Genomic DNA, 21,645 nt, shown 5'->3' with positions numbered 1-21,645 from the left:
GCAAATGGGCCTTACCGGGATTCGGAGCTTTGTCAATGAAGACTTGTAATTGTTAAAAAGCTATATTCAGAATATGAACACAGTAAGTAGTCGGGCTCGGTTTTAGCCACAATTAGGCAGTACCATTCACAGCACCCGTTTCAACACCCCGATATGTGACCACACAGGCGCCAGGGTGCTTGGTCTTGGTAGTCAGAGGGTAAAGGAGCAGAGGTGTTACTCTGACTGGAGGTATGTAACCTGTGGAGTTCTGCAGGAATTGGTGCTGATGCTGGGACCTCTTGTGATATATATATATATATATATATATATATTGTGTGTGTGTGTGTGTGTGTGTGTGTGTGTGTGTGTGTGTGTGTGTGTGTGTGTGTGTGTGTGTGTGTGTGTGTGTGTGTGTGTGTGTGTGTGTGTGTGTGGTGTTTTACTTTGGGGGGGTCAAATGTAAGAGGAAAGTATACAGTTAATGGCAGGACACTTAGGAGCATTGATAGTCAAGCAGAGGGACCTTGGAGTGCACGTCCATAGCTCACTGAAAGTAGCGAGAGTCGTAAAGAAGGTGTTTATCAAAATACAAAACACGATATTTATCAAAATACTGACTGGATTAAAAGGTATTACCTAAATAGAGGGTAGACGGAAATGCTGGAAAAACTCAGCGGGTGAGGCAGCATCAATGGAGCGAAGGAATAGGTGACGTTTCGGGTCGAGACCCTTCTTCAGACTGATGGGGGGTGGGGGGGGGGGAGCCCATATATTGCGATCTGAGCAGAGGTGTTGGGCTTCAGCTCCCCCTCCCATTCCGAATCCGACCTTTCTGTCCTGGGCCTCCTTCATGGCCAGAGTGACTCCCACCGTAAATTGGAGGAGCAGCACCTCATATTTTGCTTGGGTAGTTTACACCCCAGCGGTATGAACATTGACTTCTCAAATTTCAGGTAGTCCTTGCTTTCTCCCTCTTTCCCCTCCCCTTCCCCTCCCCTTCCCAGCTCTCCCACAGCCCACTGTCTCCGCCTATTCCTTTCTTCTTCCCGCCCCCCACCCCACATCAGTCTGAAGAAGGGTCTCGACCCGAAACATCACCTATTCCATCGCTCCATAGATGCTGCCTCACCCGCTGAGTTTCTCCAGCATTTTGCCTACCTTCCAGAATCTGCAGTTCCTTTTTAAACCTAAATAAAGGGGTGCCTTGTTTTCTCGGAAGTATCAGAGGCTGAGGGGACACTTGTTAGACACATATAAAATGATGAGAGGCATCGAGTAAGCAGCCAGAACCAGGGAGGAAATGTCAAATACTAGAGGGCATAGCTTTAAGGTCAAAGGGACAAAGACGAAAGCAAGTATTTTTACACAGGGTGTGGTATGTGCTTGGAATGTTCTGTCAGAGGAAATGGAGGAAGCAGATATGATAGCAACATGTAAGAGGCATTTAGACAGGACAGATGTATCAGCAGAGACTAGAGGGACAGAGCACGTGAAGGCAGAGGAGATGAGTTTAATTTAGCATCATGTTCGGCACAGACGTGGTGGGTCAAATGATCTGTTGCTGTGCTGTAGTTATCTAATTCCATGTTTCCAGAGGCTTTTGCACAGAATCCAGCCCTTCCGTGTCATAGAGCAGAAGGACCCTTGACTGTGGTCCTGCCCCACAGAGCCTTGCTGTTGGCTGCACCAAGCTTCAGTGCTCCCTCACCACATGCTCTTCATTGGATTTGGCCTGACAGACATTTAGCTCTGCTGGGAGACCAACAAACTTCAGGCAGTCGAAAGAGCATCTTTCACCGAGACGATGGTCTTCCTGCAGTTGATATCTGTCTCGGTACATCACCTGGGCACCTGTGGATTTCAGAGCCCTGATACCCACTGCTGGGGCAAGAGCCCTGGAACCTCCCACACATGCGCATTCCTTCTTATTTCAAAAATAGACCTTATTCATAAAATGACCAAAGAAAACATAAAGGAAGGAGTGCATGTTGTGATGGGGCGGCACCTCGCAGCCAGACTAGGGCTGGTGCCTGGCTGTAGCTGAGCTCACGGCTTGATTGTCAGAGTGTTGGTCTGGACAGCGCTGCTCAGGATCCATGGAGTTCTTATCCTGCAGACATTCCGTGCTGACCAAAGATCAAAGATCTTTGGTGCTGACCACTGCCTGGTGCCCTCGTGGTCAGAGGTGTTGCTCAGGAAGAACCTTTCTACAAAGGACAGGAAGCGTAGCAAATGTCGAGCTGATAATGACATTGTATGGCAATGGGCCCAGGCTCATCCTTTGTGTTGCTGGCTACAGGTAGAACACCAGCACACCGTGAACTTGATGCCCACCTACACTACCTCTACACCCAGCCTGATGCTGGCACGCATGGAGGCGGCCACGGGATAACAACGCTTTGGCCCCTGCTGTCCACCAACGTGTAACTTGACACGTCGGACCCTCTGAGCAAATCCATGGTCTGCAAGCTCATTCCACCTCTTTTCCTTGCACTAACGTTATTCCTTAATCATAGAAACATAGAAAAATAGCAGGAGTAGGCCATTCGGCCCTTCGAGCCAGTACTGCCATTCAATATGATCATGGCTGATCATCTAAAATCAGTACCTCTCATCCTTTTAAATTCCAGTGAATACAAGCCCAGTCGACCCACTCTTTCACCATATGTCAGTCCCGCCATCCCGCGAATTAAACTGGTGAACCTCCCTCAATAGCAATTATGTACTTCCTCAAATTAGGTGACCGAAATTGCACACAAATCTCCAGGTACGGTCTCACCAGGGCCATGTACAGCTGCAGTAGGACCTCCTTGCTCCTAAACTCAAATCCTCTCGCAATGAAGGCCAACATGGTTTCAGGGTTTCTGGGGAAGCCGCTGATTGGTGGGAGCAGACTAGAGGAAGCAGCTGATTGGGTGCAACCTCAGGTTAGCATTTCTGCTTTTTGGTTAAAGGTACAGTGATTTAGTAAGGGTACAGTGAGCTAAGGGAGGCTAGGGAAGCGGAAAATCAAAATGTGACAGGAGGATCCAGAATGTGTGAAGATAAAGCTCTAGATGTAAAAGGGGCAAAAACGGAAAGGAAGGGTAGATGCACCGAGGATGTTCCCAATGATCGGGGAGGCTAGAACTAGGGGACATAGTTGCAGAGTGAGGGGGGGCTCTTTTAAAACTGAGATGAGGAAGAACTTCTTCACCCAGAGGGTGGTTAGTTTGTGGAATTCACTGCCCCAGGGAGCAGTGGAAGCAGTAACGTTAAATTTATTTAAGTCAAATATAGATGGTTTTTTAGCTGCCAAGGGGATAAGGGGCTACGGGGAGAGGGCAGGGATATGGACCTAGGTATGGTTAGTATAGTAGACCTGAGTGATCTCCTGGACAAGTGTCGATCGCCTGGATTGGGGTCGGAGAGGAATTTCCCGGATTTTTTTTCCCGAATTGGACCTGGGTTTTTATCCGGTTTTTTGCCTCCCCCAGGAGATCACGCGGTTCTTGGGGTGGAGAGGGGTGATAGCGGTATAGAGGGGAGGGTAGTGTCTTGTGTTCTGTGTCTTGTGTCTACTGTTTGTGGGTAAGTGTGTCTGTTTAGTGTTCAGCCATGAGTGAATGGCGGTGCGGGCTCGACGGACCTGATGGTCTACTCTCGCACCTACTTTCTATGATTCTATGTCATTAGCTTTCCTCACTGCCTGCTGTACCTGCATGCTTACTTTTAGTGACTAATGTACAAGCACACCCAGGTCTTTTTGTACCTCCCCTTTTCCTAATCTGACACCATTCAGATAACAATAATATGCCTTCCTGACCATTCAGATAATAATATTCCTTCCCTGACCATTCAGATAATAATCTGCGTTCCTGTATGGAATATATACACTGTTTGAATGGTTTGATTGTAATTATGTATTCTTTTTCTTTTGACGCAACAAAAGTAACAGAAGCTTTTCGCTGTACCCCAGTACACGTGACAATAAACTAAATTGAACTGAATACCGCCAATTACGCGCAGAAACTTCCCTCATGCCTGCCCAGTGCGCCAGCGCGCCTGCCTGCGGGAGTGACTGCCTCTCCTTTTCTGTACCACCTGTCCGCTCGGCCCGTCTCCCTGGGCTCTTTGTCAGTTGTACCTGCTCACTATCACTGCCGCTTGCAGTTATGAGAGGTCCGGGGGAGAAATTATTGTCTAATGAAATGCGAACTATTTGTAACATGCGCAAGGACTGACACAAGCGCTGTCTCTGAGACGCAACTGGAAAAACCAGTTCTTCCCGCGAGTGTCGTCAGCCGCGGATCCAGTCAACGCCCGTCGCCAGCCGTGAAACTGCAGCCGGTTTCGGTCAGCTCTTGGCAAAAGACTCTACCTCCCCTGATCTCAAACCCTGCCCCTAACAAACATCTAAGAACGACACCTTCCAGAGAAAATAACCTGCAACGGGGTTGGTGGCGTTTCCGGTTGGGCGAAGATGCAGTCTGAAGGGTTCCGACCCGAAACGTCACCTCTCCACGTTCTCCTGAGATACTGCCTGACCCGCTGAGTTACTCCAGCGCTTTATGTCTTTTTTGTGTAAACCAGCATCTGCAGTTCCTTGTTTCTATCATCAATGGGATTGATCTGGAATAAGGAAAGCGTTAAATCAGGAGGCAGAATATTCCCTGCTAATCCCGCACAATCTCCTCCACCCCCCCCCCCCCCCCCCCCCCCCTCCTCGCCGACCTCAGAAACTCCAGTATCGAGGTTACAACTTCAGATCGCTGCTCAGAGAACAACGAGATCAGTGTCCAAACCGCGAGGGACAGTGGTGCCACTGATCCCGGCTTCCTGTTAGCTCCAGCCTTGGAGGTGATAGGGCGGGGCTCACTGCTGTACACGTCCCGGCCTGGCCTGGCCTGGCCTGCCCTTCACCCCCATCCCCGGCAAGGCCCAGTGAAGGGTCCGGGCCCGCAGCGACACCTATCCATACTCTCCACAGACGCCGCCTAACCTGCTGAGTTACTCCAGCACTATATCTTTTTTTTGTAAACCAGTATCTGCAGTTGCTTGTGTCTCCACTGTTGTCGACCATTTTTATGACCCATGGGGACAACAGGCCCTGCTAGGATCACAGGTGTTTCGGCTTGGCTATTGCTGTGTGTGTATGTGTGTGTGTGTGTGTGTGTGTGTGTGTGTGTGTGTGTGTGTGTGTGTGTGTGTGTGTGTGTGTCTGTGCGTGTATGGTTGTATGTGTGTGTGGGTGTGGATACGTGTGTGTGTGTCTGTATATGTGTATCCACTCAACCTTGTAGGAATAGACGGCAACCTCTTAAAATGGATTGAGATCTTTTTGACAAGGAGATACCAGTGAGTTCTCTTGGAGGGAGAGACGTCTATGAAAACTTCTGTGACATCAGGTATACCACAGGGGATTGTCATGGGCCCATTCCTCTTCCTACTGTATATCAATGACATTCCACTGCAATTTCGTCCAGATTATGCCATAATTTATAGAGAGATTAAAACACCAGAAGACAGCTTGTCCTTACAGAAGGATCTGGATGTTTGTGAGTGGGGAAAAACCTGGCAGATGTCATTTAATATAACCAAATGTCATACCATGCATGTCTCACACAAGATTAAACCACTTTTACCGGAATACAACATGCGTAGCCATACATTGCTTGCTGTCGGCCATCGCCCATATATAGGAGTCGAACTAAGCAAAGATTTAAGTTAGTCATGTGTCTAATAAAGCAAATAGAACTATCGGCCTTCTTAAAATACATTTTCAGGTGCAGGAGTAGGCCACTCGGCCCTTCGAGCCCTTTTTGACGGATGCATGTAGTACATCCGTCAAAGAGAATGCATACAAGTCGTTGGTCAGGTCCAAATTGGAGTATTGTGGAGCCGTATGGGATCCTTTCAACAACAACAACAAGATCACCCCGGACAAAGTACAACGCCGAGCAGCCCGCTTTGTATGTAATGACTACAAGCACAAATCAAGCGTGAATAATATGCTGACTTACTTCTCTCTGGATGGGGTGCCCTAGAGCTCCGCAGACTCAGGCTAAGACTTATTGCAATTTACAAAGAGATTGACAAAATCACGCCATCAAATCTCCCGTCATCCCAGATCAACAACTGCCATGAAACAAGACAAAATAACGGTCCCTACATCATCAACTCGCTAAATTTCAATAAACGTTGCTACCAATATTCCCTTTACCCAAGGACGATAAGGGAATGGAATAGGTTACCACCCACCCTATTTTTCAACAGAGAGAGCTAGATAGGGCTCAACTTCTTCTTCTTGTAGGATTCCGGCAGTGTAACTTGCTGTAACTTGCAGGAATTGAAGAACAGCCCTGGATATCAGTTGATGTTTCTCACTGTGTCCAAACAGAGATAAAACAGAAAAAGCCTCAACTCCAAGTCCTGTCAGTCTAACAAACAATACTTTTCTTTCTACCCTATACTTTTTACATTCTAGGAAAACATGCCTCATTACTCCCACATTCACACAAGCCAGAAACATGTTTCCCTACAATGCACAAATAGTAATTTAACCCACAGTGTCCCAACCTCAATCTACATAGTTTAACAGAGTCCCTACGGGACAGAGATGTACAGAAACATATTTTCCTAACTTCAGATTGTATAGAAAAGTAGTGTCTACCCCTGACTTCCATTTCCCATCCTCTCTGCCATTCTTTTGTTAAGCCCTCTTTAATTATTTATCTCAGTTCCACTCTCCCCAATGATACATGGATATCTATTTCTCTTCTTAAACTCTCCTTTGCTATGAGGTCCACCTGCTCATCCCCCCTCACCCCAGCATGCCCGGGAACCCAGCAAAAAGTGATGTTACACGCAAACCCAATTCTAGAAAACACACTCAAGATTTCATTCAGAATGTCAGGACGAGCTTTTGATTTCCCTACTCTTTAAGTTTCAAGAGCAGCTGCAGAATCAGAACAGATAATGACTTCTCTAAAACTGGCTTCCTCAATCCACCTTAATTGAATTGCCATGAATTCAGTCGTGAGAACAGAGCTTCCATCAGAAATGCGCCGGCCAATCTTCAACCCAAGCTACTCCACATACACTCCAAACCCAGCTCTCCCACTAACTGGATCTTTAGATCCATCTGTAAAAACAATCAAAGTGCTCTCACTGATTGAATTAAGATATTCCACTATTCTTGGAGTCACCTCGCGCTTATCTTTTTCCTGAAGAAAAGCAAGCTCAATAAACAGTTCAGGAAGAACCCAATAGGGCACAGGTAGCCTTATTGTATGCTCTATAATACCCCCTTGTTCCAAACCCAGCTTCCTAGCCCACTGATTTATAATGACAAAAAGTGTGTTATATTTGTTACCATCATCAACCTCTTGCAACAAACACCTTGCTGGGAAGGTATCATTACACCCACAAAGTTTAGCCCAGTAATGTAACCCTAGCTTAATGCGCCTTAACCATAAGGGCATTTCTCCCATTTCAACAATCAGGGCAGGGACTGGGGAAGTCCTGAAGGCTCCACAGCAAAGCCTCAAAGCCTTTGTAGGGCTCTTAAAAATAGGGGAGTCAGGGGATATGGGGAGAAGGCAGGAATGGGGTACTGATTGGGGATGATCAGCCATGATCACATTGAATGGCGGTGCTGGCACGAAGGGCCGAATAATGGCCTACTCCTGCACCTATTGTCTATTGTTTATAACACACGTGCTGCTCCCGATGATGAGTCATTAAAAAATTGGATTGAGCAACTAGGTCTCCTCAACTTGCTCAAAAAGGCCCACTTCAAAATGTAACCACTACTCTACTCACTCCGACCTACGCGAGATAACCACTGATGAGGTGTTTGCGCAGTGATCAACCAGAACCAGTATCTGTGTGTGTATGTGTGTGTGTGTGTGTGTGTGTGTGTGTGTGTGTGTGTGTGAATGTGTGACTGTGTGAATGTGTGTGCGTGTGTTTGTGAGTGTGCGAGTGCGTGTCAATATGTATGTATTTTTGTCCCTCTGTGTATCTGTTTCGGTGTCTGTGTCGACGTTTGTCTACCTGTGTGTCTGCGTGTGTGTCTACCTGTGTGTCTACCCGTGTGTCTGCGTGTGTGTGCGTGTGTGTTTGTGTGCTCCGGCCCTACACTGGGCCTCCGGGAATCGGCCCTGCACTGACATCTGACAGATGCAAACTGCTGGAGTAACGCAGCGGGTCAGACAGCATCTCTGGACTGCAGGGATAGGTGACGTATCGGGTCGAGACCCTTCTTCAGACCCGACCCTACACATCACCAATCCATGTTCTCCAGAGATGTTGCCTATCCCGCTGAGTTACTCTCGTACTTTTGCTATAAACCAGCATCTGCAGTTCCTTTGTATTACACTCTGACAGTCGGCCGCTCCGGCCTCGCTGGATGTTTCCTCATTCCTGGAGCGGGGGTAACCGGTCGGAGAACATTCCGCTGCCCGAGCCTCAGCCCGGGGCTGCCCGAGAGGGAGGGGCCGGAGCAGGGACGCTCCAATCAGCCGGAGCCTGGCCACTGCCTCGCACAACCGGATCAGCATTCCGCCTGGACTCTGCCATGGACGGGACCGGAGCGCCGAGTGCAGTCCGAGACACCACCGTTCGCTGAGTATGAGTGGCCACAGGCCTGCCCCCCCCCGGGGCAGCTCATCCCTGGAGGCAAAATCAGGTAGGGCAGGCACACCCCCATACCCACCCACCGTCTCTCACCATGGGTGGGAGTCACGGGCACCCCTGGGTGCTTGGGTCGGTGGGAGACTGCGTCCCCTCCCCTCACAGTGGCTCAGTCGGTCTGGGATGCTGGAATAAGCGTGCGGGGAGAGGGAGGGTGCGGGGGGGAGGGTGGTGGGGGCCTGAGGTGGGGAGACGAGGCTGGAGGTGGGGAGATGGCCAGATGGGGAGATGGGGCAGGGCAGGAAGCGAGAGATGGGAGGGGGGAAGGGGCGAAGAGAAAGGGGTTGGGTGGACAGGGGCGGGAGGATGGAGAGAGGGGTGAAAGAAGGGTGATCAAGCAGAGTAGTAGTGATAGGTGACTCGTTAGTTAGAGGGACAGGCAGGAGATTCTTTGACAGCAATTGAGATTCAAGGATGGTGTGTTGCCTCCCTTGTGCCAGGGTCCAGGGTATTCAGAACATTGTCAAGGAGTGGGATGAGCAGCAGGAAGCAGTTGTACATGTTGGCAGAATTGGCATGGGTAGGAAAAGGGATGAGGTCCTATGGAGTGAATATTGGGAGTTGATAAAATATGAAATGGCACAACTTCAAGGGTAAAAATCTCTGGATTACTCCTGGTGCCATGTGCTTGTGAGGGTAGGATTAAGAAGATAGGATTGATGAATGCATGGCTCAGGGGTTGGTGTGTGGGTGAGGGGGGGGGGGGGCAAGAATTTAGATTTTTGGACTATTGGGATCGCTTCTGTGGCAGAGCTGTCTTGTACAAGAGGGACAGGTTGCACCTGATCTGGATGGCCACCAATATGCAAGCAGGGACGTTCACCCCTAGTACTACATGGAGAAGCGAGGAGAGAAGGAGGTCGGCAAATGGTAGGGCTGATGAGAAGATATAGATTAAGGCTAATAAGTCTCAATGGTATGACAGGCAGGGAGAGGTGCAGAAATATGGTGAAATTGATGGGCTCAAGTGTGTTTATTTCAAACAATGATTATTGTGGGGATAGCAGATGAACAGTGCCTGGATCAGTGTTTGGGACAATGATGTGATCATTATGGAAATGGGACATAAGAGGGACATGACTGCCAACTGAATGTTGTGAAGTTTCAATGTTTCAGATGTCCAAATTGAGGTGTAAGAGGTGGGGGAGTTGAACTTATATCTGGGAGACTGTCACTTAGAGAGGACAGAAGGGAGGATTTGTCCACTGAGGCGATATGGGTAGAAGTAAAAAATAAGAAAGGTGCAAGCACTCTAAAGCATTATACTACAGGCTCCCAATAACAAGTGGGAGATAGAGGAACTATCTCAATTGAGAGTGACTTTAACATCCCCAATTTTGACTGGGACTTAGACTGGGTGGATTTTGTTAGGTGTATCTAAGAGAGTTTCCTGAAATTAAATGGATAGTCCAATGCAGGAAGGGACCATTATTGTCCTTCTGTTGGGAAATGAGCCTGGTCAGGTGACTGGTGTTTCAGTGGAAGAGTATTTTGGGAACAGTGATCTCTGTAAGTTTTAACTCAATAAGTAATAAGATAGTTTAAAAAATAAGGACAGGGGAAGTTACTACATTGGGGGAAGTTTTGGTGTAACTTCCCCCAATATTTTGGGGGAAGTTACTACATTGAGGTAAGGCAGATTGCTATATTATTAGCAGAAGCCGCAGAGAGTAAATTGGGAGCAGTTGTTGTTGGGTACAATCATCAAACACGTGGTTTAAAGGCCAGCTGATCAGAGTTCAGCACCAGCATATTCCAGTAAGGGAGAGAAATAAGGATGGCAAGGTAAGTGAACCTTGGATCACCAAATGGGTTGTAAATGTGGTCAAAAAGAAAAAAGGATGTGTGTTGGATTCAGAAAGATGAAATCAGACAGAGCCTTTGAAGAATATCAAACGTAACAAAGTACTCATGGAGTTGGCCCTTTGAAGGGGCAAAACGGGCCATTAAATGGGTTTGGTGTGTTGGATTGAAGAAAATGCGAAGGCTTTTATGTGTACGTTAAAAACAAGAAGGTAACCAAGGAGAAGGTAGAATCGCTTAAGGATAAAGAAAGAAATTTGTGCTTGGAGTCAGAGGTAGATGAGGTAATATCTGAAGAAGGGTCTCGACCAGAAAAGTCACCCATTCCTTCTCTGCAGAGCTGCTGCTGGTCCCGCAGAGTTACTATAGCATTTTGTGTCTATCTTAGGTGAGTTACTTTGCACCTCTATTCACCAAGGAGATGGACCTGGAGGACAGTGAGATTACTGTGGGCAATATTATATCTAGGGCGGTTTGAATGAAAAAGAAAAGGATGTGGTGTGGGGCTGTGGAGCATTAAAGTGGATAAATCCCCAGGGGCTGATTAGATCTATGCCAGCTTATTGATAGAGGCAAGAGATTGTAGAGGCCTTGACAAAGATCTTTGTATTTTCTCTAGCTACAGGGGAGATCCCAGAGGATTGGAGAGCACCCAATGTTGTTCCTTTGTTTAAGAAGGGGAGTAGGGTGAATCCAGCTGAGCCTTGCGTCAGTGGTAGGGAACCTAATGGAGAGATTTTTCATGATAGGATTTTCTCCCATTTGGAAGAGAATGGGTTAATTAGTAACAGTCAGCATGGCTTTGTACGCGGCAGGTTGTATCTGACTAACCTAATTGCGTTATTTGAGGAAGTGACTAAAATGATCGGTGAGGACAAGGCAATGGATGTTGTCTACATGGATGTGAGTAACGCATAGGTAAAGTCCCTCATGGTAGGCTGATACAGGAGATTAAGATGCATGGGATCCATGATGTTTGGATTCAGAACTGGTTACTGATAGAAGACAGCGGGTTGTGATGTAAGGAGGTTATTCTGGATGAAGGTCTGTGACCAGTGGAGTTCTGCAGACTTCCGTTGTTCAGTATATTGTATGTAGATAAGTGGCTTGAATATAAATATAAACGGGATAGATAGTAGGTTTGCAGATGGCAACAAAATTACTGGAGTTGTGGACAGCGAGGAAAGTCAAAGTATACAACAGGATAGAGATCAGATACAGAAGTGGGGTTTAATCTGAGCAAGTGTGAGGTTTTACACTTTCAGAGGTTGAAAGGGAAAATATACAGTTACTACTTGCTCCTCCACCAGCATATTATTCATATTCCCCCCATTGATGCACAGAGGGATATTGGGATCCAAGTACATAGCTCCCTGAAAGTGGCAACACAAGTAGATAGTGTAGTAAAGCAAACATTGGTCAGAGCATTGAATAGAAGATTTAGGAAGTCACGATGCAGCGTTATAGGACCTAGGTTAAACCAGCATCTGCAGTTCCTTCACACACACCAGGTTAAACCACGTTTGGAACACTGTACAGTTCTGGTCACCTCATTACAGGAAGTGTAAGCTTTGGGAAGGGTGCAGAAGAGATTTACCAGGCTGCCTTAATTAGAGGGGATTAGGTATGAGGAAAGGTTGGACTAGATTTTTTTCTTTGGAACACCGGAGAGTGAGGCATATAAAATCGACATATGCTCGACATATAAAATGATGAGAGGCATGGATAAAGTAGACTTTAAAAATCATTTTTCCAGGGTGGAAATGTCAAAGATTAGAGGGCATAGCATTAAGGTGAGTGGTGAAAAGTTTAAAGAAGATGTATGGAGCTAGTTATTTTACACAAAGGGTAAAACAATGCCTGGAACACATTGCCAGGAGTGGTGGCTGAGGCCGATACAATAGTGGTATTTTAGAGGCTTTTACAGAAGCACATGGATATGGAGGGATATGGATTATGGTTTAACCTAGCGTCATGTTCAGCAAGGGTGAATGTGGGCTTGTGATACAGGTATAAGGGTGGGATGCAGGTTGCCATTTTTGAAGGGGTGGTAGAGGGATGAGAGTTCAGGGGATGTGATGCTGAGTGATGAGGGGTGGGAGTGGTGAAGGTGGTAGTGAAGGGGTGGGTGAGGGGTGAAAGGGATGTGTTGGGGGAGGGATGAGTGGTGGGAGGGGTGAGGGGATGGAACAGTTACTTTGTGCCCCTGGTGCTGTGTTGACTACCTGCTTGTGGTGCAGGTGCGAGGGTGCATATGGCACCCCAGGGTGCGCCACCTACCTCCCCTGACCCCCCTTCCACGGACCCAGAGCGGAGCACACGCTGCACCATACTCACCTACTTCACTGGAGACATCAACAGCATGGTGGACGAGCACTTCTCCCGAGCACTGAACCGTGCAAAGACACCCGCCATCGCCGGGGCCAAGAGGAAGGCAGACAGCATTGAGAGCCGAGCAGGTGAGGCACGGGAGACGGGGTGGGGGAGGTGATAGGGGTGGGGGAGGTGATAGGGGTGGGGGAGGCGATAGGGGTTGGTGGGGAAGGAGGTTGTGGGTGGGGAGGGGGCAGGTGGGAGAGACGAAGGGTGGGGGCACTGTAGGTCAGTGTGAACTCAAGGAACTGCAGATGCTGGTTTACAAAAAAGACACAAATTGCTGCAGTAACTCAGTGGGCCAGGCAGCATCTCTGAAGAAGATGATTAGTTGACGTTTCGGATCGGGACCCTTCTTCAGACTGATTCAAGGTTTCAAGGTCAGTTTAATGTCGCGTGTACCAATTAAGGTGCAGTGAAATTCAATTCACCAGACAGCCTTGCTAAAAAAAAAAGCAACAAGACACACAACTACATATAAGTTAACATAAACATCCACCACAGCGGATTCCCCACATTCCTCCCTAGAGGAATGCCGGGAGGGGGGAAGCTGGAAGAGAGGAGGGCAAGACAAAGCCTGGTGAGGGATATGTGAATACAGGTGAGGTTTTATTTCATAGGCAGATGGCTGGACAAAGGCCAGAGATGAAAAGACAAAAAATGTGAGAAGGATAGATGTACGAATTGTGAGGGCAGAGAAAGAGAAGGGAGAGTGGACGCTGGCGCGGTTTGGCTGCCGCTGCTCTCTCTTCACATTGTGTTTTTGATTTTTTTGTCTTTGGATCGAATTCTGTCTTTAATTTGTGTATTGATGATGTCTTTATTGTTTATTTTATTCCGATTATATGTTTTTTTACTCTTGTTAATTTCTGTAAGGTGTCCTTGAGACTTTTGAAAGGCGCCCACAAATAAAATTTATTATTATTATTATTAAAGGAATAGAAGTGGAAGGGGTGGGGTGGGGATCTTGATTAATTATCTAAACCCGGACAATTCCATGTTCATGCTGTTGGGTTGCAAGCTACCTACACGGAATACGAGGGGTTGTCCGAAACATTCCAGACAGCGGTTAGTTCCTGATGCCCGGACAGCGGTCAGATCTCGATCTCCCTCTTTTCCAGGCGAGGAGATGCCAGCCCCGTGGCCTCCGGCCGGTCTCTGGCCACACCCGTACCTGGGTCCCCCACCACCCGCCGCCCGGACCGCGGGACCGACACCCAGCGACTACCAGCCGGGGCTGCGGGCCGGGACCTGGCTACTCCCGGGCGGCCAGCACGTGTACCCGGCGCCCGCCGACCCCGAGCGCCGCTACAGCCCGCTGCTGGTGCGGATCCCGGGACAGAACCGGGCTCCCCCGCCCCGACCCAAGGTAACTGGCCCCGCCACCTGGACCGCCACCCCGCCCGGACTCCCCAGCGCCCCGGGGGCGGCGGCGGCGCCGAGACCCGAAAGGTGGAGCAGCGATGAAGGTAACTCCCGCGGCCGGGGAGCGTGGGGGGGGGGGGGGGGGGGTTGATGGAAGCCGAGGGGTGGCCACCGTCAGAGGCAGGTCGAAGGGTAGAGACAGACCACCACGCTGACCCTGACCCCAGCACTGACCCTGACCAATGCTGTGTTGGCCGTAGAGGGTAACAGAATAGGGAGAGATGTCGGGTCAGTTAGAATGTCGGATGGAAAGGGGTGTCGGGGTGGGGAGGGGGGAGGAATGTAGTGTCGAGATGGGGAGGGGGGAGAGGTCTCGGGATGGGGAGGGGAAGAGGTCTCTGGGTGGGGAGGGGGAGAGGTCTCGGGGTGGGGAGGGGGAGAGGTACCGAGGTGGGGAGGGGGAGAGGTACCGGGGTGGGGAGGGGGAGAGGTACCGGGGTGGGGAGGGGGAGAGGTCTCGGGATGGGGAGTGGGAAGGCATGTACGGGGTGTCTGGCGAAACTAACCGCACGTTGTGTCAGCAGGTTTGGAACGACAGGAGCTTCAGGGAGACATTTATTGGTATTAGCGCCTCTCCCGACTCCCGCCTCGTCCGGCCCTAGTGCCCGGGCTGCGGTCCCCGAACTGAAGGCACCGTGTGCGGACTGCCCCACCACTCAACGCACAGTTAGGAAGTCACCGTCTCTCGCTCCAGGTCGGATCTACATCTGGGACCTTCAGGGAACCTGGCGCGGGCAACAGCTTCCAGCGGCGGCACGGATCCCGATTGACTCGACCCACACCGCAGGCAACACCGGCGATGGCACGGACAGCTCACCAGGGGGAGGGAGGAGTGGAGCTGGGGAAGTCCGGACTCGGGGTCCGGGCAGGCAGCGGAGGCATGGCCACCATCGCAGATGTGACGGGAATAGGCGGACAATTCAGTAACTGGAGCCGGAGGAAGAGGCGACCCTGTATATGTAGGGAGTGAGAGAGACGGGGAGGGTGGGTCACAGAGAAAGATGGGTGTTGTGAGTTACCCTCGACCGGGAGGGGGTGTAGGGGCCGGGGGTTTTTTGGGTTAGGAATGGGGTGCAAAGACAGGGATGAGTATTTGGGCCGGAGAAGGTCACAGCTACGGGGGGCGGGGTGGGGTGGGGGGAGAGAGCCGGAGGGGTTAGGGCGGGGTTACAGAGACCGTGAGGGGTGATTGGGGCGGAGGAAGGCGGTTACAGAGGCAGTGAAGGGTGCGAGGGCCGGTGGGGGAGGGTTTTAGAAACAGGGAGGGGTGTTTAGTCTGATGGGGTTAGTGGAGGGGGGAGGGGGGGGGGGGGGATAACTGAGACAGGGGTGCGGGGTATTTGAGTGGATTACATAGAAACATAGAAAATAGGTGCAGGAGGAGGCCATTTAACCCTTCGAGCCTGCACCGCCATTCATTGTGATCATGGCTGAACATCCACAATCAGTAACCCGAGCCTGCCTTCTCCCGATATCCCTTGATTCCGCTAGCCCCTAGAGCTCTATCTAACTCTCTCTTAAATCCATCCAGTGATTTGGCCTCCACTGCCGAGAATTCCACAAAATTTACAACTTTCTGGGTGAAAATGTTTTTTCTCATCTCAGTTTTAAATGGCCTGTGATCCCTGGTTCTGGACTCCCCCATCATTGGGAATATTTATCTACATTATACTGCATCTGCCCACCCACTCAACCTGTCCAAGTCACCCTGCAACCTCCTAGCATCCTCTTCGCAGTTCACACTGCCACCCAGCTTTGTCTCATCTACAAATGTGCTTGTGTTACTTTTAATCCCATCATCTAAATCATTAATATATATTGTAAATAGTTGCGGCCCCAGCACCGAGCCTTGCGGCACTCCACTCGCCACTATGCCATTATGAAAGGTCCTACTCTTTGTTTCCTGTCAGCCAACCAATTCTCTATCTATGTCAATACCCTACCACCAATACCAAGTGCTCTAATTTTGCCCACTAATCTGTGTGGGACCTCATCAAAGGCTTTCTGAAAGTCCAGATACACTACATCCATTTTACTTGTCACATCCTCAAAAAATTCCAGAAGATTAGTCAAGCAGGATTTCTCTTTCATAAATCCATGCCGACTTGGACCAATCCTTTTAATGCTATCCAAATGCACCGTTATTACTTATTTAATAATTGGCTCCAGCACCTTCCCCAGGTTAACTGGTCTATAATTCCTCGTTTTCTCTCCCGCTCCTTTCTTGAAAAATAAGATAACATTAGCTACCCTCCAATCCACAGGAACTGATCCTGAATCTATAGAGCATTGGAAAATGATCACCAATGCATCCACGATTTCTAGAGCCAACTCTTTGAGTACCCTGGGATGCAGACCATCAGACCCCAGGGATTTACCAGCCTTCAGTCCCATCAGACTACCTACTACTATTTCTCGCCGGATGCAAATTTCTTTCAGTTTCTATGTCTCCCTATATCCTCTATCCTTTAGTACATCTGGAGATTATTTGTGTCTTCCTTAGTGAAGACAGAACCAAAGTACCTGTTCAACTCTTCTGCCATTTCCTTGTTCTCCATAATAATTTCACCTGTTTCTGCCTTCAAGGGACCCACATTTGTCTTTACTAATCTTTTTCTCTTAACATACCTAAAGAAGCTTTTACTATCCTTCTTTATATTCTTGGCCAGCTTACCCACGTACTTCATCTTTTCACCCCGTATTGCTCTTTTTGTTACCTTCTGTTGTCCTTTGAAAGTTTCCCAATCCTCTGGCTTCCCACTACTCTTTGCTATGTTATACACCTTTTCTTTTAGTTATATTCCACCCCTAATTTCTCTTGTCAGCCACGGTTGCCTCTTACTCTCCTTAGAATCTTTCTTCCTCTTTGGAATGAAATGATCCTGCATCTTCTGTATTATGCCCAGAAATTCCTGCCATTGCTGTTCCACCGTCATTCCTGCTCGGATCCTTTTCCAGTCGACCTTGGCCAGCTCCTCTCTCATGCCTTCATAGCCCCGTTTGTTCAACTGCAACACTGACACTTCTGATTTAACCTTCTCCCTCTCAAATTGCAGATTGAAACTAATCATATTATGATCACTACCTCCTGGCGATTCCTTTACCTTGAGTTCCCTTATTAAATCTGGTTCATTCGACAACACTAAATCCAGAATTGCCTTTTCTCTGGTAGGCTCCAGTACAAGCTGCTCTAAGAATCCATCTCGGAGGCACTCTACAAACTCCCTTTCTTGGGGTACAGAACCAACCTGATTTTCCCAGTCTACCTGCATATTGAAATCTCCCATAACCACAGTGGCATTACCTTTGTTACATGCCAATTTTAACTGCTGCTGCAACTTGTATCCTATATCCAGGCTACTGTTTGGGGGCCTGTAGATACCTCTCATTAGTGTATTCTTACCGTTACAATTCCTCAATTCTATCCACAGCGAATCTACATCGTCAGTCCCTATGTCATCCCCCGCAAGGGACTGAATTTCTTCCCTCACCAACAGAGCTACCCCACCTCCTCAGCCCACCTGCCTGCCCTTTCTATAGGATGTATGACCCTGAATATTCAGTTCCCGGCCCTGATCCTCCTGCAGCCACGTTTCTGTAATCCCCACAATGTCATGTCTACCAATCTCTAACTGAGCCTCAAGCTCATCCACTTTACTTCTTATAGTTCGTATATTCATATATAATACTTTTAATCCATTACTCACCTCACCTTTCACATCGATTCCTATTTCACTTGGCCATACTCTCCTATCCCCCCCCCCCCCCCCCCCCCCCCCCACTATTTAGTTTAAACCCACTCATGAGGGTCCAGTTCACCAACGCCACACCGGAAGCCCACAGTCTCCGGCCTGACAATGTCCGAAGACTGACTGTCCATCTGTCCAGGGGACATTGATGTTGTAGCCGCCTCCAGCGGGGCGCGGCTGCCCCTCGGCCCTGGGCTGCTGAGACCCTGCACCATTCCCGGGTGGCGCTCCTTCTGCTGGACGGATCCGGAGTGTCCGCAGCCCGGTGGACTCGCAGCCAGCCGCCGCTGAAGACCCTGGCTCTGTGCGGCCCATATGCTAGGGATGGATTAGTGAACGATTCAGCTCAGAGCCACACGCTACTGATCACTGGCATACGAGCCGAGCACCCTGGACACACTCATCAGGTCAGGCAACTGCTGTGGAGGGAGAGACAGAGTTGGGGTCGTTCCTCAGCTGCTGGGATTGTCCGATATTCCAACTGCGGCGGTGTTTGGCTTTGGATCGTGGTCACTCCCTGGTCATCGGCTCTCGGGACGCCGGCGGGTCAGCAGCCGATCTTCAGCCGGGGTGTGCCTTGCCCGCTGGGTTCTCCGAGCTACTCAGATGTTGGTCCTCAGATGAAGAACCACGACTGTGACATTGTCTAAGGATACCATGCTGCCGGGCAGAGCACCAACCTGACTCCAGCACCCGCCCTCTGTGGGGGCAGAGGGGCGCTCAGCGTTTCGGATGGAAACTTGCATCGGGACTGTTTCTCGCTCCCGATCCCAGCACCAGCCTCTTGAGTATCAACTCTGTGGCCAAACAGCCAGTGACCTGGCAATCCACGGCCAGTTGGAATATGCCGGATTGTGACCGGTCCAGGCTCGGACTGGCCTGGCTCAAACCCCCAGAGGAAGGGTTGGGACGTGCCGGGCTCTGATGGGAAAAGGTTTCTTCGCCCCGTTGTCAGGGACCACGGGATTCTCTGCCGCAGACGACGAGGCCCAGTCACTGCGCGCCCAGGACTCGTAGAGACCGGCCTCTGGGATATGTGGGGCGGACCGGAGGTGGAGGGGTCGGCCGTGGCGTTGGAGATGGGTGCAGGAGTGGGGCCGAATGCTCCACTCTGCCTCTTGTGTTTATGTTTGAATATTGAAGTACAAATATCGGGATTATGAAGAATGTATCTAAACTGTAATCATATGAAGTGATCTAACCGTGTCACCGTGAGGAATGTTCTCTGTGAATTCTCGCCCTGTCCCCCGAGGCCGCCCTTGAGGAGCGGTCCCGTGGTGGGCCAGGGTACTCCCCACGCCAGGCCCCTGCCAGGCAGGACCTTGACACGCTCCCTCTGCCCTCCTCTCCTCATTCTGACCACCAGGCAATGGAGCCTCAAATACGAAGCACTACATTAACTGTAATATTGCAGTAAGATAATATATTGGCCTCGCCTTGTGCTTTACAAATAAATTATTAATCATGTCTGCTTCAATATTGTTGCTGTGGAACTTTGAACCCTGACCTGAGATCATGCCCCCGCTCTCTGACGTTAATTTTCTTTACATTTCTTTACATGCCCCGCTAATCCTTAAACTCTCAGGTAACGGGATTCACATCCCATTGGCCGCCCAGCCCAATACACCACCTGGTACCCTTTCCTACCACTAGTTTCCCTCTCCCCTGACTCTCAGTCTGAAGAAGGGTCTCGACCCCAAACCTCATGAGTAACCCGATGAGTTATTCCAGCGTTTTGTGTGTATTTTCCATGTAAACCAGCATCTGCAGTTCCATTCGACACATCATCCTCGTCTGGGGAAAGATCTGTAAACTGATAGTGTAACTCCCTCTCACCCCCTCCCTCTCTCTCCCTCTCTCTCCCTCTCACCTTCTCCCTCTATTACCCCGTGTACTCCGGTGCCCGGTACCTATAATATCTGTGCCCTTCACCCCGGCTGCCCCACCTCTCTCATCAACCATTATATCACTCTGCCCCGCTTGTTCCACCCCCACCCCCCGCGGCTGATGCCTGCCGGTCCTTTGCTCTCCTTCGGCCAATTCCCGGTGTCCGGGGTGGGGAGGGGGAGGCGACCCCCAACCTCCCTCCCCCCCCCCCACCCTCACCTCCCCCGCGGGTCGCTTGGGCCGCGCTGCCGCTATTGGGCTGCAGGGGGCGGCAGAGGCCGTCTTTGGGCCCCGGGGCTGCACAAAGTCCTTGAACCGGGGAATGAGTGGGGGGGGGGGGGAGCCACTGTCTGGGGGGGGGGGCGGGGCACAGGGGGGAGGGGACAGGGGTGTAGGGGCTGGAGCGGGACATTGCCCGGGGTGTGGGGTGGGGGAGGCGGAACGGACACTGAAGGATGGTTCATCCACTGGTCGAGCGGGTTCCGCAGTCTCTCATCCACCTGGTTCACCCCCTCCTCCAGGGCAACTCGGGGGTAGGTGGGGGATAGATACTGGCACTCAGATGCCCCCATCCCGACCATGAATTAAAATGTTTTATTCTTATAAACGCAGAGCTGTCTGTGCGCCGGCACCGCCGAACATTTAAACATCATTACTATTTCCCAGCCAAGTTTGGTGATTGTGCACAAAATAAACACTTTGTTTGGTGGAAAACCTACTCCACGAGCAATATTGCAGCCTGAAACACGTAGAGGGAGGGCCGGGGGAGTTGTAGGCAGGTGGTGACTTAAGTGGAGCGAAGGGAGGGGGGAGGTCGCAGTGTGGACTGGGGAGAATGTCACGGTGGTCCTTGGGGAAGGATCTGACAGGTGGGTGGGTGGGGGGGGAGGCTCTGCGGCTGGAACTTGGAAAAATATCACTTGATGGATTCAGCAACCGTCCTCCTGTAGTTAACAGGGATTAGAGGAGCAGGAGTGTAGAGAAAGTATATAGATTGTGCTAGAATGATCGGGTTGTAATAGTGTGTGATTGTCATATTTGCCTGAATTTGGCCTATAATCCCTCTAAACCTTTCCTATCCATGTACCCCTGCAAATGCCGTTCCCTGCTTCAACTAATTCCACTTGCTGCTCGTTCCATCTACCTACCACCTTCTGTGTGAAAAAGGTTTCCCCTCAGGTTCATATTAACTCTTTTCCATCTCATCTTAAACCTATGTTGGCTTGTTCTTCGTTCCCTTGTCCTGGGTAAAAGCTTCAGTGCATTCACCATCTACCCTGGTCCCTCAAATGCTGTGGTGTGATTTGAACTCGCGGTTCCAGCCCAGTGACCTCGGTGGTCAGTGGCCCAATGTTCCAGTCACCCTGGTATCTGGTCCAGAGACCCCAGCAGACTAGTGACCCGAGTGTATAGAAACATAGAAACATAGAACATAGGTGCAGGAGTAGGCCATTCGGCCCTTCGAGCCTGCACCGCCATTCAATATGATCATGGCTGATCATCCAACTCAGTATCCCGTACCTGCCTTCTCTCCATACCCCCTGATCCCTTTAGCCACAAGGGCCACATCTAACTCCCTCTTAAATATAGCCAATGAACTGGCCTCAACTACCTTCTGTGGCAGAGAGTTCCAGAGATTCACCACTCTCTGTGTGAAAAATGTTTTTCTCATCTCGGTCCTAAAGGATTTCCACTCTATCCTTAAGCTGTTACCCCTTGTCCTGGACTTCCCCAACATCGGGAACAATCT

The 21,645-nt window shown here is 49.9% G+C and overlaps 1 protein-coding gene across 1 annotated transcript; it reads left to right on the top strand.

Moving 5' to 3' along the window:
- The first annotated feature begins 8,423 nt into the window (after positions 1-8,423).
- LOC116978991 (transcription cofactor vestigial-like protein 2) lies at positions 8,424-15,312 on the top strand. Its single transcript, XM_033030336.1, has 4 exons — positions 8,424-8,653; positions 12,702-12,920; positions 13,956-14,303; positions 14,784-15,312. Exons 1-4 carry the CDS (start codon positions 8,596-8,598, stop codon positions 14,825-14,827), a joined length of 669 nt encoding a protein of 222 aa, XP_032886227.1. The 5' UTR covers positions 8,424-8,595; the 3' UTR covers positions 14,828-15,312.
- The last annotated feature ends 6,333 nt before the right edge of the window (positions 15,313-21,645 follow it).

Source organism: Amblyraja radiata, chromosome 12 (assembly GCF_010909765.2).
Source record: "Amblyraja radiata isolate CabotCenter1 chromosome 12, sAmbRad1.1.pri, whole genome shotgun sequence".
Lineage (NCBI taxonomy): Eukaryota > Metazoa > Chordata > Chondrichthyes > Rajiformes > Rajidae > Amblyraja > Amblyraja radiata.
Note: the sequence above shows the minus strand (reverse complement) of the source record. Positions and strands in the feature narration are given on the sequence as shown.

Bases quoted from the DNA above. Each gene is read 5' to 3' on its own strand.
- LOC116978991 (XM_033030336.1), top strand. From the start codon at position 8,596: ATGAGTGGCCACAGGCCTGCCCCCCCCCGGGGCAGCTCATCCCTGGAG. The intron at 12,921-13,955 runs GTGAGGCACGGG...CCTCTTTTCCAG, and splicing joins CAGCATTGAGAGCCGAGCAG to GCGAGGAGATGCCAGCCCCG. The intron at 14,304-14,783 runs GTAACTCCCGCG...TTGTGTCAGCAG, and splicing joins AAGGTGGAGCAGCGATGAAG to GTTTGGAACGACAGGAGCTT.